The 14258-nt window shown below is 39.7% G+C and overlaps 1 protein-coding gene across 1 annotated transcript in view; it reads left to right on the top strand.

Moving 5' to 3' along the window:
• LOC141437985 (uncharacterized) overlaps positions 1 to 14248 on the top strand; it is an 89959-nt gene extending 75711 nt beyond the window's left edge. Inside the window, exons 3-4 of the mRNA XM_074101595.1 lie at positions 4926 to 5076; positions 13641 to 14248. Of these exons, the coding sequence (XP_073957696.1) occupies positions 4926 to 5076; positions 13641 to 13801 (312 nt within the window). The 3' untranslated portion in view covers positions 13802 to 14248. The remainder of the gene's footprint in view (positions 1 to 4925; positions 5077 to 13640) is intronic.
• Positions 14249 to 14258: the final 10 nt, after the last annotated feature.

Below are 14258 nucleotides of genomic sequence, written 5' to 3'. Positions count from 1 at the left end.
CGTACCGTCCCTTTTGTATTAAATATTATAAGCGGCGGTGGGACGGTACGATACGAACTTCGATTTTCGAATTTCGTAGTAGCCCTGCTGGAGTCCCGGAGTTCGTAGCTGGCAATGGGGGGCACTGCTGTCCACTCTCACATCAAATCCCTTAGTCGGCTTTTAGGACACCCAGGGAGGAGACCAGACCATCCTATTCTAAAACCGGGATCGGCATGGAAGTCGTATTCAACGACCGGATGGCCAATTGGTTAGAGAACCTGAGTACGAAGCGTGATGTCCCGGGTCCGATTCCCGGCCGGGACAGATATTTGTATGACTAAATACGAATGTATTTAAGTATATATTTATCTATATATGTATGTTTATCCTAGCCTAGTATCCACATAGTACAAGCTTTGCATAGTGCAAGTTTGGGACTAGGTCAATTAGTGTCAAGTGTCCCATGATAGGTATTTATTTATTTAATATTGAAATTGATATTTTGTGTTTAAGAATGTATGACTATGATCAGAAAACTCATATAAAATAAACACTAAATGATTATGTTGCTTCCAATTAAAGTTATTAGGATTTACACGATTTACATTGCGACAGCTACGAGTATAGATTTTTGTATTTGATATTAAAAGTAATAATAAATAAAAAAAAAAATTCTATAGACGAACGTTAACGTGGACTTAATTAATTGTCAAGAAACAAACGATATTTTTTCTTTTCATATTTCTTTGTAAAAAATAAACTAAGTCAAATTATGTAGCCGTAGCCGTATACCGGAACTTGTATTTATGTCAGGAGGTTGACGGTTCGACCTTAGGTTCAACTAAGCGAAAGTTAATTTTATTTATTGCTTTGAATTTCGCTAATCCAACTAATTTAATCAACTGTCAATAATCTTTACGATTTGTGCACAATTCAATTAAAATTACGGCACGGTTTTTATATTCATTCGATTGGTATCCGCATGCATTTCATATGCGTCTTCGTACTTTAAATGCATAATTTAATTAAGTATGTTAATTATTTTGTGATTTTTATAAATCTTAAATATTATTCATAATATTGAATGTGCATACCTACCACATGAAAATTCATTTTAAAAGGAATTCAGAAAATCTATGCAAAACAGAGCATTAAAACCAATCCTAAATAATGTTCTTCTTGGATTACACAGGCTGTGGGCACACTAAATACGCAACAAATAAATTGTTGTCGAACATTTAAATGTAGGTAACTGCTCATAGTAATGCGATCCAGTGTTTCGAAGCATTTATCACCAAATGGCTCAAGATATCAGTGCATCTGTTGCATTAACGGCATCTCAGTTGCATAAAATCCAGCAGGTTGCACAATCCCAAGCAAATCACTCTCGTTGTCCCGCCATTGTCGCGCACGCGCCATGAGAACGTTCCCGCGTCTCGGCAAAAAGCGCGGGAACCGGCCCCACAATAATGGCCGACATAACGCTCCGAATGTTATCTATCGCCTTTTGCGTTTTACAACATTGCAAATGTTCTACTTACTGCCTGATTATGTTTAGTCGACTTGTTATTGTTTATTTTCTTAGGCAAAAGACCAAACGCTTTGTGCGCTGTCATTGTGTCCATAAGTGGTTTGGTTGGTCTTGTAAAAGACCCATCATTGTTACCACATTGTAACCGCACTACCCAACTGGTTATGTCATCAATGAAACGATGATTTTATTTGTATCAATCGTTAACGGCTGATCTAAACGTGTAATTTGTAAATATTATACAAATTGGAATGTCCTGTTTGTGAATTATTCATCTGTTTATCAATTCGTCCGTTTTCGTGTGTTCAAAGAATTCGATTACATCAGAAGCAATGATAAACAAACAACAATAAACAAACAATCCGCATTTGTCTCTTGTTCATTCATCAAAGTGACCACCTCGACATCAGACTAGTTCAGTTCACGCAGCCCTCGACGCATCATCTTTATCATGGTTTCATAATACAGAGTGCTTTGCCCAATCACCCAACAGTGATGAACCAAAATGTAACGCCGCAATGTAAGACTATAACAATAAATAAATACACGTAATTGCATCATAACTACAAAAGTAAGTAACGAAATAATTTTGCCAAAATGGTTAACGGAAATTACATCATGTACGGTGACAGACCGCCCTCGGATTCCGAGATAGTGGCAGATCACGTACAGACGCGCACGGCCGAGAGGAAAACCAGACGGAAGACGAACAGGACCGCGAACGAGCTGCAGCACTCGCTGGCGCAGCTGGACAATGACACCGACTCCGTCAAGTACGAGAAGCGCGCAAAGGAGCCGCGGCTGCTGCGCTACGTACCTACTACGGACGTGGAAGAGCACTATGTCACCGATAAATTCGAGACATATGATCTCAAACCGACGGAGGCGACGCCTCGGAGGTACGCGTTCAAGAAGAAACCAAAGAACCCAGCTGACGGCTCCGTCAACTACGCATACTCGCGCTCGAGCAGCAGCTGTAGTTCCCCCTCGGGCACGCTGCCGCCCATCGCGGAGCACGAACAGCTCGCCACCTATCGCCGCAGCCCGCCCAGCCCCGACACCCCCAGCGACATCATCCCCTCCTACGAAACAAAACTAGACAAATACTTCACCAAGCCGAGAGAGGTGAAAACCTTCTCTGCCAAGGTAAGCTACAAAGTGAGTTCATACCGACATCCTATCGTTAAGTAAGTCTATATTATTTGGATCTAGCCTTTCACCAATCTCCGGAAAAGCTCGTAATGAACTTTGTTTGCTCGGTAAACCGCGGCTCGACCGCAAGAGATTCACTCCAGAGCTTTTTCGTAATTATTTCACTGATTAACGCAACAAAAAATTGTAGCTGCAAGACGCACGTTGTATGAAATGTGTTAACTTTTAATTTATGAGAACGCTTATCGATCGATTATATCAGCAGTAAAGGTTAATCACCCAGACCGACAAGCCTCATTTATTTTACTTCGATATTATTTAATAGGGCGTTTAGTTACTCGACTGCGATTGGTAGTAAATAAGATTTTACTATTATACTGACTTGTCCTGCATGTGGCTACATATGATTAGTAGAGGGTGTCGCTCTTGGATCAAATGCCTTCCGCGTCGCCGCACCTGCGTATACGCCACACTAATTTACTGTAGCGAGAGCTGGTTATGCATAAGCTGATACACACCTGTGTAGTAAAATACCTCTGCTAGGCATTTGTAAAGGCAATTTTATGAACTTAATAAGGAACTTTCCCTATTCAAAAGTATAAAAGGGTAGAACCAAAAGATCCTTATCTCATTAAAAGCTTGAAAATATTAGCATACTTAGCTATTGGTTAACGTCGCAGTTAAATTTAAACCACCCGCACGCACCTACCTATACTTATATATATATATATCAGTTGAGGATCTAAGCTTAGTAGGAGTCTAGTGCTTTTAAAATATTCTTGACACATTTATCGTATGTAAACATGACTGAAGAGCAACTCGAGACTATCAATTTCTCCGCCACCAGGAAATCATGTAACACTCTTCTATTACTTCTTATAAATACGAACAAATAATAAATCAGAACTTAATTGTCGAAACTCACCTGCGTCGTGAGATTATTTCGTTAAATTCGCTTAATCTCAGTTTAGGGTATGGCAAGACAAACTCCTTGCAAAATTTTAGAGCAAAGAAATAAATCTATTATGACCCGTACTTATTAACGCATGTTAAACTTATTTTACCTACTTTATAATTTTTGGCATGTCTGAGACGTGTTAAATTTTATTGTGGTTGCACCGAACTTGTTACCGTTATAAATAAAGAGATATGTTATTTATCCTAGTTCAAATTTGTCAGTTCCGTACACTTACATTTCGACTAGTTTTTTTTTGTAAAAAGTTAGTAATTTTCACCTTCGTAAAAATCACCCAAACAATACATCTAAAAAAACTTATTCAGTAATCAGATACCCACAATCGGCGGAAATAATTTCATTCAATAATGGCCATTAAATCGCGTTTAAAATTAATTCACGGCGCGGTAGCACGCACGAGCGGCGGCATCTATATCGAGGCAGAGGCAGCCATATCAAGGTATTATCAAATTTCAACAATCACGTAACACCCTGATAGTGAGACCCTCGATTTGCTGCACATTAATTGATTGTGTTGCGTGCCTTCGTCAAATATATTGACGGTCTAAAACATACGGAATTAAAAGACGAACACATTCAACAAGCACTTAGCTTGTCGGTAGTAAATTATTGCGTCAAATCTGCGTGTATTTCACTGCACAACCACTACACGTTAGGTAAGTTGTAAATGGGTATTCACGTGATAATTGATCATAAAACCTTTTTGAGGATCATCACGTGAATGCCTGCGGTGCAGAGCACCTTTTAGTTAAGCGTATAAAAATAGTGTTAAATCACATTACTGAATATTATTATTATCAGGTTCTTTGTCCCCTTGAATCACATATGATTCATAAATGCAGTTAATTCCTGGTCTGGTATTAGCATGAATCAAAGGTGATTAAATTCGGATACTTTGATAATAAAATTATACTCTCGTGTGGATGGGGACAGAGAACCGTTAATATTAAATCAAAGAACCGTAGAACACTTAATTGCCTGTGAATATACATATAGATTTCACTAATAGTTTTTCATTGGAACACAGTATATAGGTACCAATCTGTCTAGTTAAACAAGTAAAGTTTTCACTCTTACTTTTATCATCTACAGAGAAGAGTCACGAGGAAAGAGTGCGGTTAATGTACGCCCCAAAATGTTCGGCTCGGAATGTATGACAGAATAATGCACGTCCTGATAGTTAAATGGGGACACGAAATATCAGGGCATGCATTGACGTAGATTAACCGCACCCTGATAAGGCAATTTTTGTATCCAGTGTAATCTAGTTTTCCGTTGTTCCAGGGCTCACACCCCGACAGCCTGTTCCGAGTGCCGGTGGGCGGCGGCGCGGGCGCAGGCAAGATGGCGCGCGCGCTGCGCATCATGCGGTGGCCCGTCGCGCTCGTCGTCGTCTGCGTCGCTCTCGCCATGTTTGTTTACTTCCTTATGCCAGGTGAGACCGGTATATTTATAAGTATAAGTCCAGGGTTGACAAGCGATTGTTTTAAAAGTATGACCGCACTGTAAATGTATATTCAAAGAACAATGCCCTGATATGTCAGGTCCTATACTAGGTACGAAGTGCAAAATTTGAACTTCGTATCTTACCGTCCCGCTGATGCTAATATTATTTAATACGAGAGTGAGACAGAACTTCGATTTTCGAATTTCGTAGAATCCTCCTCAGTCAATCATTGTTAGCTGTGCGTTTAGCCCCTTATATATTTCAAAGGGAACTATATTTACTGTCACTTAAATTTAGATTAACAAATCTTAATTTGATTGCTTAATAACGACCATCTCTTGTCCGGGTGAGCGGTTAGTTCCAATGGAATGCCGAAAGTTTCTCGATGAGGGCTACGGCATAGATGTCGCTAGCGTCACTGCTTAAGTGGCTAAATAAGAAACAAACAAGCTGAGATATGTGGTGCATAGGGGAAATTCGTGATGTGCCGTTGACCAACAGTGGTATAGCGGTATAGCACGCGGTACGGAATACCGAGGACCTGGGTTCGATTCCCAGTGTTGGTCTTATTTTTCTGGTTTTTCTGTGCATCTATATTTCAGTTTGTATTTTCAATTTAGATTTGTCACTAAACTGCGATACCCTAATTATTATATCTATCCCTAAGAAATATATTGGTCATCAAATTAATCAAATCTGTCTCTAAGTATGCGTCATCAAATTAATGTAAATCTTTATCCTTAAATGGGGTTGGGTCAATTGGTGTAATTAAAATAAATAAATATCATGGGACACTTGACACCAATTGACCTAGTCCCAAACTAAGCAAAGCTTGTACTGTGGACACTACATATTAAACATCCAAGGCCCTAGAACAAACATTCGTATTATTCATACAAATATCTGCCCCGGCCGGGATTCGAACCCGGGACCTTAAGCTTCGTAGTCAGGTTCTCTAACCACTTGGCCATCCGGTCGTCAATTTGCGAGAAGATATTATTATTATTATTTCATTCATTGTATATATCATTATCGTCAAATGACTGAGGGACTGAGCGATGCGCGTCTGTCACACACGCAGAAATTAACGATCACCGCTAAACTTACGTGCAGTGAGCTGGAGCTGGATGCATTTGTTGACTTAATATTCGTTTGATTTTCTGTCACTTCAACATTTGCTTTCGTCAGACAAAACAATTTTTTACGTGAATGAAACTCCGCTTCCACCAGAGATGTGCGAGGATGTGTTACGAGGAATGTGTTTTTCATGAACCAATAGGAACGCTTCATTTACCTATCCTCGCACGGCACCTCTAGTGGAGACGCAGCCTAATGGAATACAAAATAAGCCTCTAGCGTATCCACAGCGACCTCTATCAACCAATAGCCTATAGACAGGTGAACTCCCGCTTACTTTCGTAAATCATATTAGTCACTTGTTTGTTTTTAACATCTCTTTGACGTATCTATCACAGGTGCTTCTATCATCTAAGAATAACAAACCATTGCGTTTATATAACATATGATCGATTGATCGTTCATAAATACTCGCAGTATAGACTGACCTATAGCTTAAATACCACTTAGTTACGGGATGTTTCACCACCCATTGATTAATTTTATTTGACGGATAAATGTGATGCCGTCCCCGTCTATTGGAACAAAACAAACAGAGACGACATCACATTTATCCGTCGAATAAATTTAATCAATGGACGGTGAAACGGGGGTAAATACAATTTTACAAATTAGTTGAGGCTGCGGAGACGGACCTTTACAAGTTTCTGACACAAACACAATGTTACCTAAGTCCTTTTATGTTTCATATATTGTTTTACAACCAATCACTTTCACTTGAAAGCCATCCTCCTTTCTTGGATTTACAATTTCCGTACACATAAACGTTTCGTGATCCCATACTTGGGCTCAAATTATAATTTTCATGGCAGTGTTTCAGATAAACCAGCGCTTGTCCGCGACCTGTAACGTCTTGACACGACACGTCGATTTTATATAATACTAATGTGACTATAGTAAATTGTGTTTAGGGAAAGTTCCTCAGTGCCAGGTGTTTTGCGCTCATCACCCATTGCAGAATGTCGGTAGCCAAGGCTTGTATGCTTCAGTATTAACGTAATACGGTGCATTCATCATCATCATCATCACCCCTGCCTATATACGTCCCACTGCTGGGCACAGGTCTCAGAATGAGAGGACTTGGGCCTTAGTTCCCGCGCAGGCCCAGTGCGGATTGGTAATTTCACACGCACCATTGAATTACTTCGCAAGTTTGTGTAGGTTTTCCTCATGATATTTTCCTTCACCGTAAAGCTCGTGCTCGTGCAATAAATGTAATTTAGCACATGAATCTCGAAAAACTCAGATGTGCGAGCCTGGATTTGAACCCACGATCCTGAGAGATCATAAGTCAAACCTCTTAGGCACCACCCTGTATTATGTATGAGCAAATATTTAAAATCGACTGGCGTTGAAGATTTTTATGAATACTTAATCAAATCATTCGATGCTAATAAATCCATAATCGTAAAATTAAGAGCATCCATATAAAAGCTTCTGGTATTTTAATAAATTAAAGCGACTTTCGCGATACGCACGCAAAGGATACATTTGTGTGGGAGGTCGATACGACATCCGACAGCTGCTTCCTTACATGGCTGATGCAGTTAAATTAATGCAATTGTTCATATAGAAAGTTCCCCCTTCACCAGAACTAATTTGCGAAAGAAAAACGCCCGATGTGAAGACAGCTTCGTTACTTTGCATGCCCTCTGTGACCCGCGATGCAACTCTACTTTCCTTTGTGTCCTTTTTGAGTCACGGTTATAGCTCTTATGTTTTAGGGTTCCGTACTCAAAGGGTAAAAACGGGACCCTATTACTAAGACTCTAAACAAAACTCTGTCTGTCACCAGGCTGTATCTCATAAACCGCGATAGATAGTTGGAATTTTCACAGATGATGTATTTTTGTTGCCGCTATAACAAAAATACTAAAACAGGATAAAATATTTAAAGTGAGGCTCCCATACCGCCGTTTTGCCGTTTTTTGCTCGATATACATAACAGCAACATAGGTAGACGCTTGAAATATTCACAGAAAACTTTAAAAATAAATAATTAAATAAAAATAAAATAAATACTTATGCCCCATAATCATCCCATACAACAACCGTGATGTTTTTGGCCATTTTTTGCTAATGTCTAATGTTTTGTTGATAATGGTACGGAACCCTTCGTGCGTGAGTTCGACTCGCACTTGGCCGGTTTTTTTATCATGATATAATCGTCATCTGAAGATACGTCTTTTATGGCTGACGCTATTAATTATATATGAATAGGTTTATTGGCTATTGTCAATTAGCACCTCGCACCCATTCTGTTTACTCATTGAAATCTCATTATTGACTTATTGTTAAACATAAAAATAAATGCCGTCAGTGAACTTCGCTAAGAGTATCTGTCATTTGAAATTATTATATTGGTAAATTTGAATAGTATTGACCTTAGAATATTGATTACATCTAGGTACAACACCTAGCTAGAACTTATTTAAGGTGATAAACACCCATAAGTTAATTTATTGCGATCATGTTTATTTGTACAATTATTGTAGATCAAGGTATTTATGTTAGTACCTACCTATACGGTGATAGGCACCACTTTCGCAAATGTTGATAGGCATTTTCCTTCTATTCTTCTTGTAAGCAAGAATTGTGATTTAGTCATAAAAAAGTTACCATGTCTGAGCTGGGTTCCTGTTACAGACGTGCTACTTTGGTGGTAAGGTCCGAGTGCTCGTCACTAATGCCCAATAGATGTGCTGCGGTCACCTCTATTTCCGGTAACTTTAATGGAACATTCAAGAGGTCGAATGAAGTGAATTTCTGCAAGACACTGGTGACTCTTACTATAAAAAACATCAAGAATTAACATTAAATTATTAGAGATGTGCCGATCATGAACTTGGCCGACTAGCGTTAGCCGATTAGTCGGTTGTAAAGAGCCGACTAATCGGCCGACTAGTCGGCCAAGCGAATCACAGCTTCGGGGATTTCCGTGACGCTTTGTTAACCAGCTGATGGGCGCAAGTTGCAACCGACGCCTGTAAAGCGTCTCGGAACCTGTTTATTTTATTTTATTCGTATTTTTTTTTTCTAGATTTTGCTTTGTATTAACAAAGCGGTGTTTTTGTGAAAAAATATTGTGTAAAAATAATTGCCTACTATTATTGTTCATTTAAAGTGAGAGCTAAAAAAAAAACATACATGCGTTGCGGCAGGTTATACAGAAGACCGAAGAGTATAACCTCCCCTTTGCCTTGCATTTGTAAACTACTAGAAACCTTCGATTCGATCGAGACTTGCTGTGCTGCAGGCTCTCCAGCGGTGCCAAGTTGACTACGGTATATCGAAGTGTTGAAGTGTCTGTACGAAAACGCCAACTATGTCCGTTCGACTACCGGACTAGAGCACGACGCCTATTCCTCTGCAGCGGGGAGTCAGACAAGGAGATGTGATCTCTCCGAACTGTTCACTGCTGCACTGGAGGATGCTTTAAGATTCTGAACTGGGAAGGACAAGGCATCAAAATTAATGGCGAGTACTTTAAATCACCTTCGATTCGCCGATGATATTGTGGTCATGGCTGAGAGACCTGGAGGACTTCAGTGCTATGCTCGCCGACCTCAGCAGTTTCCGACCGAGTTGGCTTGAAAATAAAACATAGACAAGACGTAACTCATGTCTAATGTCCATGTTTGTGCCAACTTCCGTAATAGTCAGAGGCTCTGCGCTCGAAATTGTTGACAAGTATGTATAACCTGAGACTAACAATCCAGATAGGTACATCAAATTTCGAGAAAGAGATCACTCGTCGAATCCGACTCGGCTGGGCAGCGTTCGGGAAGCTTCGCAGTGTCTTTTCTTCCAATTTATCGCAGTGTTTGAAGTCAAAAGTCTTTGACCAATGTGTGTTGCCGTGATGATTTATGGATCTGAGACGTGCATGGTCGCTAACGACGGGCCTCATGAGGAAGCTCAAAGTCACTTAGAGGGCTATGCACGGGGTTTCTCTGCGGGATAGAATCCGAAATGATGATATCGCAGTAAAACTAAGGTTACGACATAGCCCGAAGAATTGCGAAACTAAAGTGGCAGTGGGCAGGGCACATTGCTCGCAGAACTGATGGCCGATAGGATCAGAAGGTTCACGAATGGCGTCCGCGGACCGGGAGACGAGGTGTCGGTAGGCCCCAACAAGATGGAGCGACGACCCGGTTAAGATCGCGGGATCGCGGTGAATGCGGAAAGCACAAGAACTGGTCTGAGTGGAGAGCCTTGGAGGAGGTCTATGTCTAGCAGTGGACGTCTTTCGGCTGACATGATGATGTCAAACAGAAAGTCTCGTGTTAGGATTTTTGAACAATTAGACAATGATTCCCGTAAAGTCAAGTAGGGTAGAAATAATGACAAAATATAATTTCTCGTTTGGGCAAGGAAAAACAGTAAATACTTACTACAAAAATTAACAGCTAAGATTTTATATAATGTAATTCCCCTCTGTATACCTATACCTACACGAAAATAAATATTTTATTGAAATATACGTACAAAGTTAAGAAGCCGGATAGTCGGCGCTTTTGCCGACTATTCGCCGACTAGTCGCCGACTACGAAAGTGGCCGATAGTCGGCTTTCCCGACTAGTCGGCGACTAGTCGGCACATCTCTATAAATTATGTAAGTTTTAAAGTCCGTAGCAAAAAAGGTTAAAAAAGTGAGTTTTTATGCCTCTGCTACGTGTCACGTCAGTGTCAGTCGTTAGGTTTATGAATTTTACCATTTGCTCTTTATCAATGACTGTACCTATATATTTTATTATTTTATAAACTTATGGAAAGCATAATTTATTTTCTGCATTTGGCCAATAAGTTAATGATCAGTAGTTTCTATCAATGAACGTAGCCATAAGTCGAAGTTAGCGGAAATCAGAAAAGCATGGTGTACTTATACAATACATATATTGAAATATACATTCGTCATTAAATTTGATACTATTATTACGTATTTCTGTAGTTAGATCTAAATATTTAACTAGTGCCCATGGGGACAGGTCCGTATTTCAAATTGCACCTGTTTAATACACCGTAAACCCATAATTGCATGGATACCCACATAACTGCCTAATATAAGTATAGGTATACTCCTTAGGGTAAACGTAGCGGCAGTTATATTGCATAATTATAATCATCTAGCCTAATTGCTGCCATCCAGTGGTTATGCAGGCGATTACTGTTTTAGCATACATAACTCGTGTCTGGTGGATATCTGGAAACTTATTTTCCTTGAACGTTAACCGATTTCACCGCCAATCTGTTTCGATTATTAACTTTTAAAATTGTAGCTCTATGTATTATTTTCTATCATAAATTCTTGTCGTTTTATATAGTCGTGGTGGGCTAGTGGTTTGACCTATGGCCTCTCAAGCAGAGGATCCTAGGTTCAAACTCGGGCCACATCTAAGTTTTCAAAATTTATGCGCAAAATTATATTACAAATTTAACACGAGCTTTAAGGGAAAGAAACCATCGTGAGGAAACCTGCACAAACCTACGGAGCTATTCAATGGTGTATGTGATGTTATCAATCCACGCTAGGCCCGCGTGGGAACTATGGCCCAAGCCCTCTCATTCTGAGAGAAGGCCTGTGCTTATAAATAGGCTGGGATAATAATGATGATGATTTTCTCTTACTGTTTTTACTTGTGACAACTATAAGAAGTAATTCATACGTAAGGTAACGTATTCCATGTATTGCATGGCAACAAATTCGTTCTGACACCGTGTTCCATTTTATTAAAAGCAACCTAAGGTGGTTACGTCTGCAAAGCTATGAATATGAAGCTTGCGACAAATTGAACACAGCATGAGAGCTGTTTTGAATTCAGCGATTAATCCACGATGATCCAGACCGGCTTCAAAAGAGCTGATTTATGTGTGCTTGTACCTATTTGTTTGTCAGTGTAGGTATTATGCATTATGTTAGGTATGTTGTGCAACAGCGATAAGGATTAATGTGCGATAGCAGGCTGCCACGATGTGTGTCTTGACATCTTGAACCCCGCTTTCACCGATTTTGCGTGTTCGTCGTGTGGGTGCTTCTCTTCTCCCAGCCGCTTCCTCCCGAGTTACGTCATTGACGACGCTTCGCACAAAAGCGATTGTAGATATCATATCTACTCGTACATGTGCTTCTGTTCTATTGTTTGATTAAGATTTTTACTGTCGATTATGGATAAAAGGTAAAGTGAACCACATACTGACTTAAAATAATCTACGTCCTAGTTTTAATTGCATATTGTCTTCGTAACCGGAAATTGGAGGCCTGGAAATGGTTTACTACACTAATATAAATAAATTCCTCATAAGCCACAATGTTATTATTCGAATCCGCGAGATTATGAATATTATGTCACGCATTCTAGATGGAGATGTCAAAGGGTAATTTGCACATACTTTCTGCCTTTAATTTGGCAATTTGTAGACATTTTTGCAAACCACCGTAAAATATAATACATAGTCATTCTGCGGCTATGATGTTACGCGTGCAGTATTATTGTTTACGAGCTCTACTAACCAGATGCATATTTTGATATTAAAATTAGTATTACATACGCGTTTTAGAATAATTATTATGTGACTACTATCAACGCTTATTTAATCAGCATTAATCATCCTTAAGCTTTTGTATGAATAAAATATTTAGCCAAGATTATCACGCCTGTATCACGCCTGTATTCCCGAATGGAGCAGAGCACACGAAACGTTACCGCTTCGGAACCACTTTTTAGCAATTATGTATTTTTAGTGTTGTCTTATAATAAGTAGAAGCATTACGAGTAACAATACTTGTTGTAAAAGGCGAATATGCTATTGGAATGCGGAAAAAACACCATTAAGCACGATGTAAATTTTGCATCCGATTTCCGCACCTACTACTAGTAAACAGAGCAAAACATCAATGCCAACCGGAATCTGCTTTATAAGCTAGACCTGCTCGAATTACTCTTGCAGAATATCTTGCTACTAGTATAAGAAAAATATAGCTAAATACTGGATAAACAACATAGGTATGCCAGCTCGACAGAACGATGGAAGTATTACGAACACCCCCACCTCATACGGTTACCTAACTGAAACACTGAAAATGTTAGACCGATTTTCGTTTCCAAAAAAAACTACTCGACAAATATGCCCCCGAAAACACCATGTAGCAAATATTTATCGAATTTTTTATGCCCTATTTAGACTATTCAAGAACATGCATGTGAGTTGTGTTACATTGCACACTACTGAGGGACAATGAATTCAGTCAACAAATACCGCTATGTAGTAAAATTTGCATGCAATTTCTGGCATTATCTAAATGGAGCTTTAGGGTCGTTTCACGTTTCTGAGAGCCCCAAAACAAATGATTAAATATTCGACAATTGCTCATTTAATGTTAATTTTATGAGTACTTTTTTGTAAAATTCCAGATAACTTGCAGTCCGAGCTAGAGAACGTGAACGCAACGTTTTGGGAATCAAACGTCGCGGACGCGGACACGCACCGCGACCCCTCTGCTTTCAGCCCCGGACAGCGTGACCACCACTTTAAGCATGGTAACACAACACCACCAATCTACACTACAGTATGAACCCAGTATGTGATCTACAGAAATCAATGAAAATGGGTCAAGGGGCTGATGTTGCACTAAGAATCTAAGCACACTTTGCTGAAAACTGCCGAATTTCGGCTTGTTTACATCTGCAAAGCTGCTTTACCCATTTGCCGATTTTAGGCCACAATTTGGCATAGAACTTGGAACTTTGGAACTTCGATCGGGCGTTAACCAAAATTCCACACTGAAATGTGACGTAATTTCAGGTAATCTGATTCAAATAATTGAAACAGCATTATAGCCGTAATCACACTACATTTCTATCACGTAATTTTCGCGGATATCAGCCAAATACGTCAGACAGATTCAGCCGAGAAATTTCGGTCGCGTAACATCCATATAGTGTGCTTAGACACCTTATACATAGGCACAGTCACACAAGCGCTCGCTGTTCGTATCCACTTATAGCATATTACTGGCCGTTCTCTATCCG

The sequence above is a fragment of the Choristoneura fumiferana genome, chromosome 18 (assembly GCF_025370935.1).
Source record: "Choristoneura fumiferana chromosome 18, NRCan_CFum_1, whole genome shotgun sequence".
Classification (NCBI taxonomy): domain Eukaryota; kingdom Metazoa; phylum Arthropoda; class Insecta; order Lepidoptera; family Tortricidae; genus Choristoneura; species Choristoneura fumiferana.
This window is presented reverse-complemented; position numbering and strand designations above follow the sequence as displayed.